At 44.5% G+C, this 21,962-nt stretch overlaps 1 protein-coding gene across 3 annotated transcripts in view; it reads left to right on the forward strand.

Annotated features, from left to right (window-relative positions):
• LOC146829685 (arf-GAP with Rho-GAP domain, ANK repeat and PH domain-containing protein 1-like) overlaps positions 1 to 21,962 on the forward strand; it is a 399,658-nt gene that overhangs the window by 188,145 nt on the left and 189,551 nt on the right. For all 3 annotated transcript variants that reach the window (XM_085608376.1, XM_085608375.1, XM_085608377.1), the window contains one exon: positions 3,759 to 3,879. In XM_085608376.1, coding sequence (XP_085464502.1) covers positions 3,759 to 3,879 — 121 coding nt within the window. The remainder of the gene's footprint in view (positions 1 to 3,758; positions 3,880 to 21,962) is intronic.

Below are 21,962 nucleotides of genomic sequence, written 5' to 3' on the forward strand. Positions count from 1 at the left end.
GTACGCTTTATGACGTCCGTCCCTCACCTGCTTGTATTAATGCACATGCCCCTCCTGCCGTCCATCCCTCACCTGCTCGTATTAATGCACATACCCCTCCTGCCGTCCATCCCTCACCTGCTCGTATTAATGCACATACCCCTCCTGCCGTCCATCCCTCACCTGCTCGTATTAATGCATGTACGCTTTATGACGTCCGTCCCTCACCTGCTCGTATTAATGCACATACCCCTCCTGCTGTCCATCCCTCACCTGCTCGTATTAATGCATGTATGCTTTATGACGTCCGTCCCTCACCTGCTCGTATTGATATACATACCCCTCCTGCTGTCCATCCCTCACCTGCTCGTATTAATGCACATACCCCTCCTGCTGTCCATCCCTCACCTGCTCGTATTAATGCACATACCCCTCCTGCCGTCCGTCCCTCACCTGCTCGTATTAATGCACATACCCCTCCTGCCGTCCGTCCCTCACCTGCTCGTATTAATGCACATACCCCTCCTGCCGTCCGTCCCTCACCTGTTCGTATTAATGCACATACCCCTCCTGCTGTCCATCCTTCACCTGCTCGTATTAATGCACATAACCCTCCTGCCGTCCATCCCTCACCTGCTCGTATTAATGCATGTACGCTTTATGACGTCCGTCCCTCACCTGCTCGTATTAATGCACATACCCCTCCTGCTGTCCATCCCTCACCTGCTCGTATTAATGCATGTACGCTTTATGACGTCCGTCCCTCACCTGCTCGTATTAATGCACCTACCCCTCCTGCTGTCCATCCCTCACTTGCTCGTATTAATGCACATACCCCTCCTGCTGTCCATCCCTCACCTGCTCGTATTAATGCATGTACGCTTTATGACGTCCGTCCCTCACCTGCTTGTATTAATGCACATGCCCCTCCTGCCGTCCATCCCTCACCTGCTCGTATTAATGCACATACCCCTCCTGCTGTCCATCCCTCACCTGCTCGTATTAATGCATGTACGCTTTATGACGTCCGTCCCTCACCTGCTCGTATTAATGCACATACCCCTCCTGCTGTCCATCCCTCACCTGCTCGTATGAATGCACATACCCCTTCTGCTGTCCATCCCTCACCTGCTCGTATTAATCCACATACCCCTCCTGCTGTCCATCCCTCACCTGCTCGTATTAATGCATGTATGCTTTATGACGTCCGTCCCTCACCTGCTCGTATTAATGCACATACCCCTCCTGCTGTCCATCCCTCACCTGCTCGTATTAATGCATGTACGCTTTATGACGTCTGTCCCTCACCTGCTCGTATTAATGCACATACCCCTCCTGCCGTCCATCCCTCACCTGCTCGTATTAATGCACATACCCCTCCTGCTGTCCATCCTTCACCTGCTCGTATTAATGCACATACCCCTCCTGCTGTCCATCCCTCACCTGCTCGTATTAATGCACATACCCCTCCTGCCGTCCGTCCCTCACCTGCTCGTATTAATGCACATACCCCTCCCGCTGTCCATCCCTCACCTGCTCGTATTAATGCACATACCCCTCCTGCTGTCCATCCCTCACCTGCTCGTATTAATGCATGTATGCTTTGACGTCCATCCCTCACCTGCTCGTATTAATGCACACACCCCTCCTGCTGTCCATCCCTCACCTGCTCGTATTAATGCACATACCCCTCCTGCCGTCCATCCCTCACCTGCTCGTATTAATGCATGTACGCTTTATGACGTCCGTCCCTCACCTGCTCGTATTAATGCACCTACCCCTCCTGCTGTCCATCCCTCACTTGCTCGTATTAATGCACATACCCCTCCTGCTGTCCATCACTCACCTGCTCGTATTAATGCATGTACGCTTTATGACGTCTGTCCCTCACTTGCTCGTATTAATGTACATACCCCTCCCGCTGTCCATCCGTCACCTGCTCGTATTAATGTACATACCCCTCCTGCCGCCCATCCTTCACCTGCTCGTATTAATGCACATACCCCTCCTGCCGCCCATCCGTCACCTGCTCGTATTAATGCATGTACGCTTTATGACGTCCGTCCCTCACCTGCTCATATTAATGCACATACCCCTCCTGCTGTCCATCCCTCACCTGCTCGTATTAATGCACATACCCCTCCTGCTGTCCATCCCTCACCTGCTCGTATTAATGCACATACCCCTCCTGCTGTCCATCCCTCACCTGCTCGTATTAATGCATGTACGCTTTATGACGTCCGTCCCTCACCTGCTCGTATTAATGCACATAACCCTCCTGCTGTCCATCCCTCACCTGCTCGTATGAATGCATATACCCCTCCTGCTGTCCATCCCTCACCTGCTCGTATTAATCCACATACCCCTCCTGCTGTCCATCCCTCACCTGCTCGTATTAATGTACATACCCCTCCTGCTGTCCATCCTTCACCTGCTCGTATTAATGCACATACCCCTCCTGCTGTCCATCCCTCACCTGCTCGTATTAATGCACATACCCCTCCTGCCGTCCGTCCCTCACCTGCTCGTATTAATGCACATACCCCTCCCGCTGTCCATCCCTCACCTGCTCGTATTAATGCACATACCCCTCCTGCTGTCCATCCCTCACCTGCTCGTATTAATGCATGTATGCTTTGACGTCCATCCCTCACCTGCTCGTATTAATGCACACACCCCTCCTGCTGTCCATCCCTCACCTGCTCGTATTAATGCACATACCCCTCCTGCCGTCCATCCCTCACCTGCTCGTATTAATGCATGTACGCTTTATGACGTCCGTCCCTCACCTGCTCGTATTAATGCACCTACCCCTCCTGCTGTCCATCCCTCACTTGCTCGTATTAATGCACATACCCCTCCTGCTGTCCATCACTCACCTGCTCGTATTAATGCATGTACGCTTTATGACGTCTGTCCCTCACTTGCTCGTATTAATGTACATACCCCTCCCGCTGTCCATCCGTCACCTGCTCGTATTAATGTACATACCCCTCCTGCCGCCCATCCGTCACCTGCTCGTATTAATGCACATACCCCTCCTGCCGCCCATCCGTCACCTGCTCGTATTAATGCATGTACGCTTTATGACGTCCGTCCCTCACCTGCTCATATTAATGCACATACCCCTCCTGCTGTCCATCCCTCACCTGCTCGTATTAATGCACATACCCCTCCTGCTGTCCATCCCTCACCTGCTCGTATTAATGCACATACCCCTCCTGCTGTCCATCCCTCACCTGCTCGTATTAATGCATGTACGCTTTATGACGTCCGTCCCTCACCTGCTCGTATTAATGCACATACCCCTCCTGCTGTCCATCCCTCACCTGCTCGTATGAATGCACATACCCCTCCTGCTGTCCATCCCTCACCTGCTCGTATTAATCCACATACCCCTCCTGCTGTCCATCCCTCACCTGCTCGTATTAATGTACATACCCCTCCGGCTGTCCATCCCTCACCTGCTCGTATTAATGTACATACCACTCCTGCCGTCCATCCCTCACCTGCTCGTATTAATATACATACCCCTCCTGCTGTCCATCCCTCACCTGCTCGTATTAATGTACATACCACTCCTGCCGTCCATCCCTCACCTGCTCGTATTGATATACATACCACTCCTGCCGTCCATCCCTCACCTGCTCGTATTAATATACATACCCCTCCTGCTGTCCATCCCTCACCTGCTCGTATTAATGCATGTACGCTTTATGACGTCCGTCCCTCACCTGCTTGTATTAATGCACATGCCCCTTCTATCGCCCCTGGTTTAGGAGCAGTACTCAAGGCTGTTTGTGATGGTTTCATCCATCACGTTGGTGATGCAGAAAGATGATACCAGGTTCTCGGTGACCACCCAGGGACAGGAGCTCACCTTCAGGAGCAGTACCGCAGGTGAGTTCCGGAGCAGAGCTGGCTGGGGAAGCCAAGAACGTCCCAAGAGCTAGATTCAGATGCTACGTCCTAAAATGCTGAGTATGTGTGTGTGCTTTTGGGCAGCAGAGAAACCATTCGAAAAAGTGTACAGTTCACTGAAGGCATTGAAGTTTAATAATTGTAGGGTGAGTTTGAAACACTAAGGAGAGGTTGCAGGTTCTGCCATAGATGATAAAAGTGCAGGCCTACAGGAGTTGGGTAACAGTGGCTCATGTTTCACAATGCGGCATTCCCCTGGCATCAATCACAACAAAACACAACTTATCATTGCGATTACTGTTGATACAATCTTCAAAGACATGAATACAAGGAGAGAAGACAAGGACCAGGAGACTCAGGACCTCATTATGAATTTGGGGGTCCAAAAGCGGCGGTGCCAAAGCACCTTCTGGTGTAGGACCACCAGAGCCGTGGTGCGGCCGTCCTTCCAGATAAGGAGTAAAATCCTGGTCTGGCAGTCTGTTCGGCTCATAGAAGAGCCCAACATGCAGACCGACGCTGTCAGAGCGCTAGCTGCACCTTCCTGCACGGTGTGGCGTGCAAGAACTGGGGGTGCAAATCCAGGGGGGGCACAGCATGTGCTGCCCCTGCATGCACCCCCAGGACCAGAGGCTGCAAGGTTGCCTCTCCGCCACCCTTTTCATGGTGGGCTCCCCACCAGGAAAAAGGCGGTGGATAGGCAACTCGAAATATGCTAGGCGGTGTCGCTACGGTACCGACAACATATTTCAACCTCTGACAGCTGTACGGCCACAGCAGGATCCTGAATCACCAGCAGTCGCAGCGGTCCTGTGGTCGTCCGACCGCCACACATGGAATACTGTGGGTGGGCCCGCATTTGGTGGTGGTTGGCCTGTCACCACTAGTATGGCGGTCCCATGGACCACCTTACTCATAATAAGGCCCTCAGTGTCGCACAACATAGTGAACGAAAACATAGTCTTCTATGTGCACTCCTTCCAACTGGCACCCACACTATTCCTTTCAGTATGTGTCTCTACTATACACTTCATTGATGTCACAATATAGAATTTAAAATGTGGACTGTAAAAATAAAGACCATGCAAAAATACCTACACAATACAGCAATACAATACATATTTGAAAGCGCGCAGCTGCTTCCTAGGAGGCGTCCCTCGCTAGCAACAAACCAGTGATCCAACATTTGAGAATCCAAATCCTATGGCAGAGCTGCAAAGCGGAAGCTCTTTAGCCGTTTATGGAAGATTGATTCAGAGGGAACGGCGCGGAGTGCAGTATGAAGGATGTTCCAGCGCTTAGAAGTCAGGAAAAATAAAGATCTTCCACTCCTTCTCGCCCTGCACACTTTTGGAACTTGTAATAGGATCATAGCATTGGAACGCAATGCTCTACTCTTGAGAGTACACTTCCAGTCCTCTCCTCAGATACATAGGGCTGTTGTAAATACATTTAGACACTCGTAGTTTGTAGTGCAAATTTATTCAAAGGCTCAACCGGACGTCTTCAAAGCGTCTAGCTCTCTCGATGAACAACGATCTTCTCCTAACGTACATAACTCACTTTGAGTGTCAACAACTTCTCGTTAACCAACTATGGGCTTGAGATAATGCCCACGAGCATGCACATTTAAATATACACATCTGTGAAAACACGGGCTTGTGGAATTCCAAGAATACGCGTTCTCGCTTTGCTTTGTCCTCGTGAAACGGAATCAAGAAACACGCGAACAAAGCAGAGCAAACACGCGACACTACACATCTCCTCCCTTACACAAACAACAAAAATGTAATCGCATATATAATCTTGCAAAGAAACAGGTGGTTTGACAATTCTTTTTGGTCTAACATTGACATTCCCATTTTGTGAAGAAGTATGTTGATCATTTCTAATACTAACATCACTATGTAGACAAGGAATTCTAACACATTTACGGGATTGAGCAGTCATGTTAAGTTTGGGAGGGCTGCACAATGCAACTCTCTTCAAGTTCCAACACTTTCCATCATCTAACACAACTGCATTTTTCCTTAAAGATGCAATGCGTTGGGGTGGAAAAAATTTGCTGACTCCCTTCTTCGTAAAACCTGGTTTTTTGATCCTAACCCATTGGCCAACAGAAATCTTGACATCTTTAGTACCATGTTTGACATCATAGAATTTTTTGTATTCATCATGTTTGAAGGATAAATTGTTTTTAACCTCACTTGATGACCAATACACTTCCCCAGAGTTTTTAATTCACCCAGGGTACCATTTACCCCTCGGTTTTCTTCCTCTCATGAGCTCAAAAGGAGAAAACTTAGTTGAATCAGCTATGGCAACTCTGTATGCCCATAAGGTTTTAAAGATTTGAATTTCCCAGGGAACACCATTTTGGCAAGCTAATTGAATGGTGCCTTTTAAAACCCTGTTATACCTTTCAATTAAACCATTGCCACTTGGATTATACAATGAAGTGGTTTTGTGAGTGATACCACACTTGGATAAGTAATGAGTCATGGTTTCTGAAGTGAATTGTACACCATTATCACTAATAATGTTAGCTGGAATACCTTCAGATGTAAACACTTCATCAAAAAATGTAATTACAGATTCTGTATCAACTTTTTTAATAATCTTGAGGACGGGCCATTTAGAAAAAACATCCATCATGGAAATGATATATTTCCCTGAATCACCAATAGGACCCATGATATCCACCGCAAGACTTTCCCAAGGTGCACTAGGACAAAAACAAATCACTCATTGGAGGTCTAAGAGTTTTAAGAGTTTTGTCAGCATTAGAACATAAATTACAATCTCTTATTAACCTTTCTACAGAAATGTTCAAATCTGGCCACCAGAACCTACTCTTAACAATACACTTTGTTTTATTAATTCCCAAATGTCCTTCATGGCACAAAGCGAGAATCTTCTCTCTGAGGGTTGATGGGGAACAATCTTGTCACCTCTCATTAAGATACCCTCTAAACATGACAATTCGTTCCTGACCTCCCAAAAAGGTTTGATCTCATTTGCATCCGGCTTACGAGGCCACCCACCAACGACCAATCTCAAAACTTCTCTCAAACAGTTATCATTGGCAAGAGCCTCTTCCCATTCATTTTTTTTTTTAACGCTTCCATACCATGATCCCAAAGTAACGCAACTTGTACATTGTCCATCAGCTCATCCCTATTCTCTACCAATTGGACTGGCAATCGTGACAGAAAATCAGCTACAGCATTTTTTTTCCAGGTAGATTTTCAACCTTGTACAAAAAATCAATAAGTCTCATTGAGATACGAGCTAGCCTAGAAGACACATTTATCATACCTACATTTTTTAAGACTTTAACCAAAGGTTTATGGTCGCACTTGATAGTAACCTCATTTCCCCATATAAAAGTGCGAAAATGCTCTAAAGCCCAAACACAATCAAGAGCCTCCCTTTCGATTACTGCATAACGAGTTTCAGCTGGAGACAATGATCTTGAAGCATAAGCTACAATGTATTCTGTACCACTCTTATCTACCTGTGAAAAAACTGCGCCAATTCCTGTACCACTTACGTCAGTGGTGATTATATTTTTTCCCATCGGGTCAAAACCTTGAAGTGCAGGAGCTGAAATTATTGCATTTTTTATATCACTAAACTCCTCTTGACATAGATCACTCCAAGAGAATGTACTCTTCGATTTAAGAAGTTCTCTAATATGGAAAGTTCTACTAGAAAAATTTCTTACAAACTTTGAGAAAAACTCTACTAACCCTAAAAAGGATTTGACTTCATCCTTGTTCTTTGGACTAGGAGCATCGGAAATTGCAGAAAACAATTTTGTCTTGGGGTGAATACCAGAGGCGCTAATTTCATGGCCTAGGTAAGTTACAACGTTTGAAGCAAAATCACATTTGGACGGTTCAATAGATAGACCATATTTTTTAACAGGGACATAACATGAAATAATCTTGCTTTGTGCTCTTGACTATCTTTGCCCATTATCAGAATATCATCTTGAAAAATAAGCACATAGTTCAGATGCCCAAAAATTTTAAACATCAACCGTTGAAACACAGCCGCCGCAGAGGCGAGGCCGAAAGGCATCCTTGTGTATTGGAAACATCCAATATGAGATATAAAAGCTGTTAAATGTTTGCAAGAATCAACTAAGGGAATCTGATGGTAAGCTTGAGATAAATCAATTGTTGAAAAAATTGTCATACCTTTGCATTTAGTGATCATCTCATTAATTTTAGGAAGGGGAAACTGGTCAACTAAAATGTTGTCATTCAAATGTCTTAAATCAATGCATAATCTGAGTTTTCCGTTGGATTTCCTGGCTGCGACCAATGGAGAAACCCAGAATGAGGCTTCCACAGGTTCAATAACCCCTTTTTCAATTAAGCAATTAAGTTCCTTTTCAACTTCTTCTCTAACTGAAAAAGGAATATTGCGTAATTTATGAACTTTTGGACAAGCGTCAGGTTTGAGACGAATAAGATGTTCAAAACCTTCAATTTTTCCTAGCTTGCCTGAGCACACTTCAGGAAACTTACTGTATAATACTTTCTTTAGGGATTCCCCTTCATTTACCACAAGAACTTGTTCGATACCATTAGGGTCTAAAATTATGTCAAGTTTTCTTTGGTCTTTCCATCCTAAAACAGAAGGGCCTTTTTTAGATACGTAAAGTTTACACAATGCATTTCTGTTTTTAAATCTAAATACCAATTCTCTGTAACCTAATAAATCAATAGGCTCACCATGATAACTTAGAGGTGCGATATCTGGCATAAATAATTTAGGACCTAACTTCATTACAAATTTTTCTGACCACACTGACTCATTCACTATGGTGAAAGGGGAACCTGAATCAGCAGCGATGTAAATGTTAACACCCCCTAAAGAGATGTGGCACATGGGTTTACTGGAATCATTTTCATGGAGAATGTTGAGAACCACATTGCTCAAAAAGTTAGATGAATCTTCTTCACTATCTTCATTGTTGGAAGAAGCATAACTTTCCTCAATACATTTAACTTGTTCGCTTTTAGAAACCTTGGCATGACAAACTTTGCTGAAATGGCCTATCTTTTTACAAATGGAGCATCTCTGTTTAATAGCAGGGCAAATTTTGTCATTGGCCAAATAGTTCTTGCTATCACAGCGATAACATTTGTATATTTTGTCTTTCTTAGTTGACCCAGTTTTGTTTTTCCCAGGGAATTTAGGTACCTTGTCTTTACCTCTATTAGAAACAATTCCGGCTACAGTGTCATGCTGGGCATCGTCAGAATTTTCTTTTTTAAGTGCTTTAGCGCACCTACCCGACAATTCTGCCTTTCAGGCAATGGCTAATACATCTTTGAGTGCATTGTCACCATTTACCCACAATCTATCCTGAATGGAAGAATCATAAGCGTGCATTACTACTTGGTCTCTAATTAGTTATTCCTCAATAGCACCAAATCTGCAGTCAATGGCTAACTTTTGAAGTGCAGTCACAAAATCATCAAAAGATTCTTCCTTAAGTTGTTTCCTTTTAAAAAATTTAAAACGAGTAACACCAATACAAACTTTAGGAGAAAAATAATTATCCAGTTGTCTGATAGCTTGGTTAAAAACATTATCATCTCCTGCAATAGCTTCTTTATTTAACTTATTATATACCCTTAAACCTTCTGGTCCTAAACGGTGCATTAATAAACCCTTTTTCCTGTCCGCTGATAATTTATTAGCATGGTCAATGGTGAATAAGTAATTAATAAAATATTCTTTCCACTGTAACCACGGAACAGGAGGATCTCCCGGGGTGCACAAAAATTCTTTAGGTGGATTGACCGTAATACTGGTGACAGGAGTAGCCATAGTGACTGTTTAGTAATGAAATTCAGAAAACCTGCAATAAATTCACTATAAAGTTGAACCTGAAAGAAAAGTTAAGTTAGGGTACGAATACAATGAGAATGAAGTAGAATTGTTCCGCGTAAAAATATTTATAGAACCTTGATGGACGTGAGTCTTTAGTATCCAGAAGGTGTAAGGTGTGGGCTGTTAGATCATATAATTCTTCTTAATAAGGTAAAAGATCCTAGAAGCTCTACACGCCGGTGAAACAGATTTTTGTGTCAATCAATCTTGTGCGCAAAAAAAAAAAAGTTAAAATTCACGCGCAGGTGGAAGAACGAAAAATAAATAAATAACCTTGGTGCGTGTAAAGCCACGAATTGTCTATTGCCCGAATGACTCAATAAATATATTAGATCTTCTCCAAATCCTCACGAAGTACCAAATGTGCACAGCAGCGCTTAATTAATGAGCAAGTAAGAAAGGACGGAATCGGAAGATCCAACAAACCGCTCACTCGCATTTACAAGATGCTTCCGAAAATACAAACAGAGCAAAGTTCTTACCGCTATCTCCGTGAAGATTCATAAATCACCATTATAGAGTTGTCAGATGACGGTGAATGAGGGAGATGCGTATCGGAAGCTTTCAGATTCAGATTCAGATTTCAGATCTCAGATTTCAGATCGGAAGCTTGCATATTGAAAGTTGAGCTGACCAATAAGGTGAAGTGAAAGAAAAACATACGCAAATCGGCCAATTATATCCAGAATACTCCGGAGTGAAGGCGGGTGAATTCCTGACGAACCAATCTGGAATAAGTGTAGAAAACACCTCGTCGGAACAGGAAGAAATTGCGTGGATTCCCTCCGGTTGAGCTCCAAGTCGCCAAATGTAAGTGTAGTAAATACACTTAGACACTCGTAGTTTGTAGTGCGAATTTATTCTAAGGCTCAACCGGACGTCTTCAAAGCGTCTAGCTCTCTCGATGAACAACGATCTTCTCCTAACGTACATAACTCACTTTGAGTGTCAACAACTTCTCGTTAACCAACTATGGGCTCGAGATAATGCCCACGAGCATGCACATTTAAATATACACATCTATGAAAACACGGGCTTGTGGAATTCCAAGAATACGCGTTCTCGCTCTGCTTTGTCCTCGTGAAATGGAATCAAGAAACACGCGAACAAAGCAGAGCAAACACGCGGCACTACAAGGGCCTATTGAGTGAAAGGCTCTGTACGCATACATTAGTGCTTTGATTTTGAGGCGACAACAGACGGGCAGCCAGTGCAATTGGCGAAGGGAGGCGGAAACTGATAGGCGTGCCGGCACCTTCAGAATTAGACGTGCACAAATTTCGAATGATTGGAAATTCACACTCCCATCAAACTTGCTGCCATATATTGAAGTACTGGGTGAAATTGCTGTTCAGACTCCGCCCTTGCACATCTGGGGGGCAATGGCTTGACAGCGGGTTTCTACACAGGCCAGTACTTTGGCCAGTTTACATATATACAGGAGTTTAAGTTTTGTAGTCTACATTTTTGAACATTTCTTTTTGTAGTCTTTCAGTTTTGAGGTTTTGTTGTAGCAGTCTAGTATAGGGTCCTCTATGCATCACCTTTCGATGTGTCTGTTACCAAGGACCTATCGCTCCCTTATTGTTCTCACCCACAGAATGGAATTCCCTCATCCTGGTTGGTAATAGCTGCTCATATGCAGTACTCTCACTAGATATCATGGCTTACCTTATATTAAGTGTACTCTAATGAGTTTCCGATTTTCCTTCTTGTGCTCGGGTTCCTCACTGTCTTGTGGAAACTTAGCTAAACATTCTGAGAACTGGATACCTTTCAAATTGGTTCCAAGCAATGCGTTTTAATCCAGTGTCTTGATTTATGCTGAATCCACAATTTCTAAGCAAAAATGAAACTATATTTAAGTGTAAGACTACACATCTAATATAAAAAAAATACTAATCTTAAAATAACTATTGTGTTTAACTATTGCACACTGTTCAAATGAAGCAAAACCCGGGAACAGCAAAAGGGGGTTTAGACTGTGTTTGCCATTTAAATATTCTGAAGTGATTTACGCACTTATGGTAGGAATCCAGAAGGAACGGCTAGAGGTCGGTTTGAGTGAAATTGGGCAAAAAAGAAACAGAAGTGATGATCCCTGTGCTTCACTGGTCTTTAGTTATCAAAACGCGGCCTCTCAAGGTATGTCAGAAATTTAAGAAATAAAATATAGAGTTGGGTACTTGGGCATTGTCAGGAGAGAAGCAGATTATGCCCATTACCAAAGTGGTGAACAGTCACAAAGTAAAATTCTTCTATAGGTGCAACAAATCTAATGCTTTCCTCCACCTTATTGCAAAAATAACCTAATACTACAGAAAGGCAAGAGTAAGGGGGCACTTAAGGTAGAAAGGTGCTTTTCCCTGTGGACTTTCAGCATAGTGTCTTATTACTTGGCACATAAATATACTGTAAATAGATGTTTGGGATACCAAAAATGTGAATTGGCTCTAAAAATTTGAAATCATATTTCCGGAGCTGGTTTACATACACAGAATTTCTGGTGAAATAGAAACCAAATTTGTACTGATAATGAGAAACATAATGACACACCGTCACAAGTTAAATTTCAATTTCTCTGGTTATTAGTGATGACAGTAAATCATGTGTCAGGAAATAATGCATTAATGCTGTCCACGGTTACTGTGAACAAAAACTACAACTTGAAATATGAACTTTACATTTATCGCAATCCTTTGAAGTCCTACTGAAGTGCCAAAGCACTTTCTGGGATTAGAGGCGGCCCAGATGCACACTTTGAGCATGAAAGTTTCTACAGTGGAAGATATCTTCCTGCTCCACTCCGAGCTGTGGCACACAGTATGCTCTTTTTTGTGGAGTAAATGATGTGGGTGAAGAGACCGCTGTTGACATAGTTTCCAAAACTTCTAGTAGAATCAACAAATTCACTTATTGAAACCCTGATCTTATTGCAAAACTACACTCTCTGCCATACTTGAGACACTTGTTAGCTCTGCCACAGAACAGTCTGACCGCTTAAGAAAATCCAAAACCATCAGAGATTATCTGCAGTGGTAAGTTTAAAGTAAAAGATGGATAAAATACTGCCACTTTTGTATAAACATGAAATATTACAAAGTATATAGCATAAATATTAGGTTAAACTATATTAACAATATAATGCACAAAGCTACAAACCTTTATAGAGGCTTAACAACCTCAACACATAATGCATTCGAATACATTCTCACTGCGATATTGTTGAAAACTTATGTTTTTAAAATTCATAACTAATAAATATTTTTGAAAATTGAAATTGTATCTAAAATTACATTGGCACTGTGCTAGTTGGATATTATGTGGTTCTCGATTTTGATTTAAAATCAGATAAAAACATTCTAACCCAGAAAACCTGGTCATTGTCAGGAGAGAAGCAGAGAATGGTCATTCACGCTGCTATAAACATAACATTTCTGATTTCCCAACCCCAGGAAGTGTCTACATTTCTCATGCTATTCAAGAGTGACCATACGGTCAAAAATGTCCATAGCATTAGGGTCACCCAATCAGCTCAGTACTATTGCTTGAGGCCAAGCAAAAGTCAGCACAACACTATTGCCCACCAAAAGACTGTCTAATAAGATGGAATCCGAACTGTGCAAAGTGATGCAGGTTAACACTGTTGATCGAACTGCGCATGAATTAATACCCACAGCATCTGTGTTAAATGCCCGCCAAAGAAGGAGGCTTGGCTTTAACTGTAAATAACTTCATAACATCAACAAGGTTCATTAAGAACGGCTCACAACATCATTTCTAATGACAGTAAACCGGTTGCACCTTCTCTTTTGCCTGCAGTTAGGCCTGGGACTCAGGGAGATGCTCCACGTATCCTAGCCAACGAGACCGTTTTGTCACCCATCACATCTAGTGATGTTGCAGAAAACTTGCCTGATGATACTTTAACCACAACATCTAGTGAATGTTTTATGGTAGTAGTTTGCATGCTTTCAGCGTAAAAGCCCATTGTGAAAACTGCTCTTGTTAAGATCAATTATAACAGAAAAAAGGATCTGTAACCGCTTCTTAGAGATATTCATAATATGATTGTGCATCTTCGACTCACCGACCTGCGTTGCAATAATGATTGGGGGATATTTCAACACTAGAATTTTTGATAGCTTTGGAAAAGGGTCAGAGCCCTGTGTTACATCAGGGTTTGTGTCTTGGCAGCCCTCCCTATGAGGATTTCATTAGTCACACACAAGATAAAAGGGGTTCAACTATAGCAAGCTGCATCTGCAACCTATGTCTAAAGATGTTATATGGCAGGCTCCCACAAGAGAGCTTGTATTAGAGGGTTCTTAAATCTCCCCTTCGAATAGCTCTATGTTCATTATTGGGCTGCAGGCTAGTCCTTTGCTGTCCTGGACTGACAGGTTGACTTACCTATCATGACTACAATTCAGTTTTCTGACAAGTTCACTTTCTATCATACTTACCCAACTTTTTACACACGTCTATAAGTCACCAAGGAAGATATGATTTATAAGTGGGGGCTTGTACTTGACACTCGTGATAGAGAAATCGACACGTTAAAATTGGCACATGTTGCTAATCTTAGTACATTTGAGAACTTGACAAAAGCTACTCTTAACATGTTATCTGGAACAAAGAAGGTGAGCCGAATTAGGAACATCAATCACTGGTTTGACCAGAAATTTACTTTCAAGTGCAGCGAACTTGGATGGTCATAGCAGCATATCCAGGATGGATGCAATGCGAGAACTTTAGATGACCAAGTTCTGCTATAAAAGTTTTATAAGTCCTTGTTTAATGGTCACAAGCTGGTGTTTATTAGGAAGAAGAAATCGACAGTGTAGAGCAACTGGCAAAAGATTGATTATGCAATGAAGAAGAACGACCAGAAGTTTGTAGCTGACGACTTTACCAAGTCAAGTGACCGCAAGTTCTCACTAGTCACAAACTCGCAGTGGGACTCACCCTTGGGTAACTTGTATGTGCCTTTGTCTGTTTTGTCAAATGGCTTCAAAAATCTAGATATGTTTGTAAGGACCCTAATTTGGTAATGATTACTGCAGAAATGAAGACTTCTGTGGGCCAAACTCACCAGACAGAACATCGCAAGTGGTCTCCGTAAACTACTGATACCATTCTACATGAACTCATGGGCACAAGTTAACATAGATGTTGAAGGCGAGAGGACAGCTAGGTCTGCAACGTATAATGCTCTTAAAAGGGGTTGTATTGGAAGCTAGCTGTTTATGTGATATATCATTAAGTTGATATATCGTGTTAAGATTCCTGGGGTTCACTTGTGTGTGCAGGGCTTGCTAGGCAATCTCAAGGTGTTCTATCAGAGGTAATTTGGTCGAGCCACATTAGGCTTAACCGAAAGAAGTGCATTTGAAAATACACACAATGATCAATAAATGACACACACGACTCAAGAAGGAGATCCATTCCATTTTCTAAAAATAGCAAGTATCTTTAAATATCTTTAGGCATCGGAGAGAAATCGTTCAGGGAAGTATGTATTTAAATATGCATTATTTTCAGTTCAAAAAGTGGGCACAGCGCAATTTCTGAGCTAAGTTATCCTATGAAGATGAAGAACAAGTTCTGCAAACCGGTATAGTACAGCGACTTACCGGACCAATCTCCAGGGGTTAAGGTTAAGGTGAGTGGTGGGCAAGGTCCAAGGCAGCACCAGCAGTACACCACCAGCAGCATGGAACCGGCCAGAAGCAAAATAACATCAGGAGCCCAATGTTATTCCATGGATATCGGTCTCTTCGAAAAGAGGCTGCAGGCTCTGGCTAGGAGGCCAATCGGGCTGAACCAAGGGGGTCTCGAGGATGTGGGGGCACCTCTGGTCCTCTTCTCCATGGCCCAGGGGCGATGGGTGCAGATGTATCCTTAGGCGTTGGGTTTTTCCTTACCGGAGCAGTTGTGATAGAGGAGGCCCACGTGCAGAGGCTGCAGGCGACGTCGGAGGGTCCACGACAAGTGAAACTATGATGGACTTGGGCTCTGGAGGGCTGGGGGACCTTGTTGGCACAACTGGCCCACGTCAACTCTGGCTTGTAGGGGCGGGTGCAGTGGTTGCTTCGGGTGTCGGGATTTGGTGGTTCCTGAGGCCTCTGAGTCCTTTCTTTTGGAGTTGCTGCAAAATGCTGGCAACAGTTCCGCTATCCCACGGGAGGTATTGTTCTTTATCGAAGTTTCTGGGGTCAACAGCTACAGGACTAGTCGACTTTGGCGCAGGTTTGGCAAGGGATGCAGACAGACCGGCAGGACTGGTGCCAGGTCAGCTGCTTCTTCTCTCCTCTTCTACAGCTCTTTGGTGTTCTCCCTCTTCTTAGGCAATCACAAAGGAGGGACTCTGGGCTTTTTGGACAGGTCCAGCATACGTGCCCAAACTTAGTAAAGATACAAAAATTATGCTGTTCCTAATTACGAGACAAGGGAACACTAGGGAAAACGGTTTTGCATGGTCAAGTCTTTGTAGTCACGAGATAGGTGACTCCTCCCTTGGACGATAGTGCGCATGGTCATCGACTCCATCCTCAGATTGTTTTTTTTCGCCATTTGGTCGGATGCAACTTTTTCGCTCCGGTTCGAAACTTAACTTTCAAACTTTTTAGACGCGCAAAACTTCCTCAAACTCTTCAGATTGACTTCAAACATCGAAATCTTCGACGCGCCTTTCGCCGCTTTGATTCCAGTCGTCGACGCGGGCCGCTGGGCCTATCGATGCTGTAAGGCCTACAGCTCATGGAAAGGACGCCGTTCAAAAAATGCCCCCAGTTGGGAGCGAAGTTTCCACACGGTGACCATCATAAGGTCTGCAACCTGTGCTTCTCGCCAGAACACGCCAGAACACGACGAGTCCAGCTGCCCAGCCTGCGCCTCTTTTCGATCAAAAATTACTATCTGAGATCGTCGGGCTCGACGCCACATCATGGCGCAGAGATCAGCTCCAGAACCAGAGGACATCTTCGAGGGTCCGGATGTCCCGGAAGAAGATTCCGAAGATCTGGAAATCGTGTCAGAGGCAGAAGACTCGGACGACCCCATCACTCCTTGTCAACGAGTGGGTACTACTGCCCCTACCCCAACCTCACCACCAAAACAGAAGGCACTGGTCAAGACTTCGCCTGTTGGCCCCAGTCGTGACCGAAAACACACTTCAGAAGACACGCCCCCGGGCCCGGCTCCAAAGAAAAAAGACAAGCCTTCCGGTAGCTTGGGAGCGAGCAAACCGCATGTAATAGTCCCACCGGCACCTTCAGCACCGAAACCGAAAAAACACTCTGCTCCGAAATTGGCTCCGACTCCTTCCACGCCGAAAGACAAACCGGCCTGAACACCTCGAGGCCCATAGATAAACCGGCTTCAAACACTTCTAAGCCTAAGGATCACACCTCGGCTCCGAAACCAAAACCTTCGGAACTGAAAAACAAGCCTAAGGATTCTACCATGCCTCCTAAGGCTAAAGAGCAAAAAACTCAACAACAGCCCCGCTCGGAACCGAAAAAATCTGCGCCGAAAGCGGTTGTCGAGGAAGAGGAACTTTTTCATCCGGAGCCTGTCGATCCCAGACAGAGAAAAATCTACATTAACCCTAAAACAGGACATGTCACAGCTGTGCCATGCAAGAAGAGGAAGTTAGACACAGCACACGCCCCTCCAGTGCCTGTCAAGAAGAAGGACTCTGCTACATCACCTATGCCTCCTTCTTCTCCTGTACTTCCTTCTAACCCCCTTCCTCTCCCTAAACCTGTTACACCACCTCTGCCTGTAACTTCTCCACCACATACACCACCACCAGATGATGATGATGATGATGACCTAGGGGTGGGGGGAGACCCCAATGATCCGTTTCCGGATCCAGACGACCCACCACAGGACGATTGGGATTACCCTGACCCAATAGATCTACCAGACCTCCCAAGCCCTCAACCATACCCAACAAAACCATCTCCCCCAGACGATAGCATTGGTTTTGAACAATTGATCAATAGGGCTGCCATTTTTCACGGTGTGACAATGCACTCAGACACAGCAGAGAAGAATTTCCTTCTAGATACATTTGAACAGTCCCAAAAAACTGTACAAATATAGGGGTCATTAAACATGCCCCTGACGTATTCAAAGATCCCGTACGAGCCAGGATTCTTAATCCTAGCATCGAATAAAAAAATATAGACCTGCCCCTGACGACCCTGCGTACATCAAAGGACAGCTGCCTTTGGATTCACTAGTAGTTTCCAACGCTAGGAAGCACGCCAATTCACAAACCTCCGGGGATGCACCACCCCCGGATAAAGAATCCAAATTACTAGACGCATCTGGCAAAAGAGTAGCTGCGCAGGCGGCCAATCACTGGCGCATAGCCAACACTCAAGCACTGCTGGCTAGATATGATAGGGCCCACTATGACCAGATGGAAACCCTATTACAGCATCTGCCTGACCAATATAAAACTCAGGCAAACGATCTAATCCAAAAGGGCACACTAATAACAAACGCCTCAATTAAATGTGCCCTTGATGCAGCAGACACTGCCTCTAGGTCCATTAATACCAGTGTACTGCTCAGACGACATGCCTGGCTACGCATTTCAGGCTTTAATTAAGAGGTCCAGACAACCATTCTAAACCAGCCGTTCAATCAAGAACAACTTTTTGGACCGGCTGTAGACACTGCTCTTGAAAAGATGAAAAAAGACACAGAGACTGCTAAGTCCATGGGAACGTTACAGTCTCCGCAAACACGTGGCTCGTTTCGTCGCTCCTTTTATAGAGGAGCCTTTAAGAACATGGGCGCAGATACCTCATCTTCTTTTAAAAACACCACCCAAACATCCCCCAATAGAGGATATTTTAGAGGAGGATACAGAGGGAATAACAATAAAGGGAGAGGCCGAGATAACAATAACACTCGCACCTCCCCTGCTGCTAAACAGTGACTTCCCTCCACCCCCCATTCCCCCCAGACCATTCCACTCCAGTCGGGGGGAAGATTATCACAGTTCCTGCCTGTCTGGGAATCCATCACAACAGACAAGTGGGTAAGACAGATTATCCAATATGGTTACTGCCTGGAACTTACAGCTACTCCCCAAACATACCACCCAAGCAATGTCCAATGTCCACAGAACATCTTACACTTTTAAAACAAGAAGTTCTCTCACTGCTTCAAAAGCAAGCCATAGAGCCAGTCCCCTTACTACATCAGTGAACAGGGGTTTACTCGCTGTATTTCCTGATCCCCAAAAAGGACGGGACCCTAAGGCCAATACTCGACCTCTGACCCCTCAATCTGTACATACACTCAGATCATTTTCACATGATCACTCTCCAACAAGTGCTTTCACTACTCCAACAGCAAGACTTCCTTGCCACAATAGATCTCAAGGACTCCTACTTCCACATTCCCATACATCCTGCTCACAGGAATTATCTAAGGTTCATAGTGGACGGACAACACTATCAGTTTAAAGTCCTTCCATTCGGAGTCACCACCGCTACCAGAGTATTTACCAAATGTCTGGCAGTGGTAGCAGCACACCTAAGAAGACAACAAATCCATGTCTTCCCATATCTCGACGACTGGCTAATAAAATCCAAATCATTCAACCAGTGTGTTCAACACACTCATCAAACCATCCAAACACTGCACAACTTGGGGTTCACAAGTCGCAACTCCAACCCTCTCATGTACATCAATACCTAGGGGCCACAATAAATACTTCCACAGCTCTAGCGTATCCCAATCCAGCCAGGATAGCCAGTATACAAGCTCTCATCAACAAATTTCAAACCCAAAGCTCTCTCCCTGCCAGAATGTTCATGCAACTCATAGGCATGATGGCATCTTGCATATTTATTGTACCTTATGCAAGACTTCAGATGCGTCCCTTACAGGAATGTCTGGCACATCAGTGGAATCAGGCTCACAGACAACTCTCAGATCTGGTGTTGGTGGACAGCCGCACACATCGCTCTCTGCAGTGGTGGAACACAACAAACTTATCCAAAGGGCGGCCGTTCCTCGAACCTGTTCCACAGATAGTACTGACAACAAACGCATCACTCACAGGGTGGGGAGCCCATCTCCTCAATCACACGACTCAAGGCAAATGGACCACTCAACAAAAAGTGCTCCATATCAATCATCTGGAACTGCTAGCAATATTCCTAGCTTTAAAATCATTCCAAGTTCATGTACAGAACAAGGCTGTCCTGATCTGGACGGACAACATGACAGCCATGTATTACATACAGAAACAAGGAGGCACACATTCTCTACAGCTGTCTCAGCTAGCACAGAACATTTGGAGGTGGGCCATCCCACAAAACATACACCTGCTTGCAGAACACCTTCCAGGAGTTCACAATCATATTACAGATCTGTTAAGTCGACAGACACAACAGATTCACGAATGGGAACTACATCCGCAAGTTCTTCTACCATTTTTCCAGATGTGGGGCCAACTAGACCTAGGTCTGTTTGCCACACACGAAAACGCAAAATGCCCAACCTTCGCCGCCAGGTTTCCACACCCGCTGTCCAAGGGCAATGCGATATGGATGAACTGGTCAGGCAGATTTGCGTACGCTTTTCCGCCACTCCCACTGATTCCACTAGTGGTACGCAAGCTCCGACAATAGTCTAACAAGCATTTGCAATGCAATAGGTCTCGCATTTACGCGAGTTTGAGCTATCCACATTGCAAATAACAATGCCTTTTATTTTTGTTTTCGTTTTTAAAACTTAAATAAAAGGCATTCTCATTTACAATGCCAATAGCTTAAACTCACCTAAATGCGAGGACTTATTGCATTGCAAATGCTTGATCTCTCTTGGTGTTAATCCATCCACTGTGGTTTCAACATAGATACTGACCTTGCCTTAGGAGGAAGGATTGCGATAAAATCAGATTGCACTGCCATCAGCTCATAAATGAAATATCTGACCTTCTAGCCAGCAAGGGCAAGCATAGCCAGAGTGAGGCGAAGCCATTGCCATGCCCTAGTAACACGACTTACTAGATCTGCACTTTAACCACAGTCACTTTATAACACTGCTTGTCCACTGATTAGCATAGTGCCCCATCCACCCCGGAGGGCGCCCTAACAATAAAAGGGCAAAGACAATGGGTGCCAGTGATCTGCCCTGGAAACATGGCAAAATAGACCTGAACTCGACAATCCCAAGCCAGGATCCCCTTAGCTACCCTATTCATCGTGGTTGCACAAATTCTATAAACTCTCAAAATTCCTTTAGGGGAGTGAGTGAGAAGGCAAAAACTAGAGGTGTTATCAACCCAAGCATGTAGAAGTTTGACTGCAATTACCTTCTGTATTTTTCTACCAATCTGGTTCAAGAAATGTGACCTTTTAAGAAATAGGTGAAGCAGTTCAGCCGCAACACACAGCAAAAAGCATTATCTCCTAAAAACAGATCAGATGATTTAGAGCACTTACAAAGGTCTATGGTGTTTAATACTGATGTTAACCTATTTAGTAATAAGTGCTTTTATCTTTCACAGAGGAGCTCAACTGCGGGTCTTAATCATACCGTAAAGTAAAAAGTGATTAACAGATAGTGTGCTCCGTTGTGTAACACCCGTCGGCAAAACAAAAGTACGATCAAAGCGCTATTGTGCTCATTTTTGTAGTGTTATTTCATTCGGTGCCCATAAAGAGTACTCCACGCTTTTCAGTAATTGTTCTGTTGAAAACAAATGCACAAGCAAGGTTCCGCCAATTCCAGTGCAGGGAAAACATAAATAAAGGCACACGCGCAACAACCGAAAGCAAACGTTAACAAGCAGGGGCATGCAGAAAGCAAGCGCGGCTGTGAAAGAGCGATGCACTTAATGGGCCATGACGGAGGAAAGCCAGATGGCGGCTGTGCGCGTGCCCGCGCGCGTAGCTGCAAGCTTTAGGCCACAAGCAAAAGCTTGTGGTCGCATTTCTAAAGCCCACTCACTAAATGTCTAGCCAGACCAGCACATGCGCTGGCTCAGACGACACCTAAAAATGATCCTAGTGGCTCCCACATGGGCACGCCAACCGTGGTTCACAACACTGTTGGAACTCTCACTAGTCCCACATCAAAAACTACGCCTCTCCCCATCACTACTAACGCAG

Source organism: Triturus cristatus, chromosome 5_2 (assembly GCF_964204655.1).
Source record: "Triturus cristatus chromosome 5_2, aTriCri1.1, whole genome shotgun sequence".
NCBI classification, from domain to species: Eukaryota; Metazoa; Chordata; class Amphibia; order Caudata; family Salamandridae; genus Triturus; species Triturus cristatus.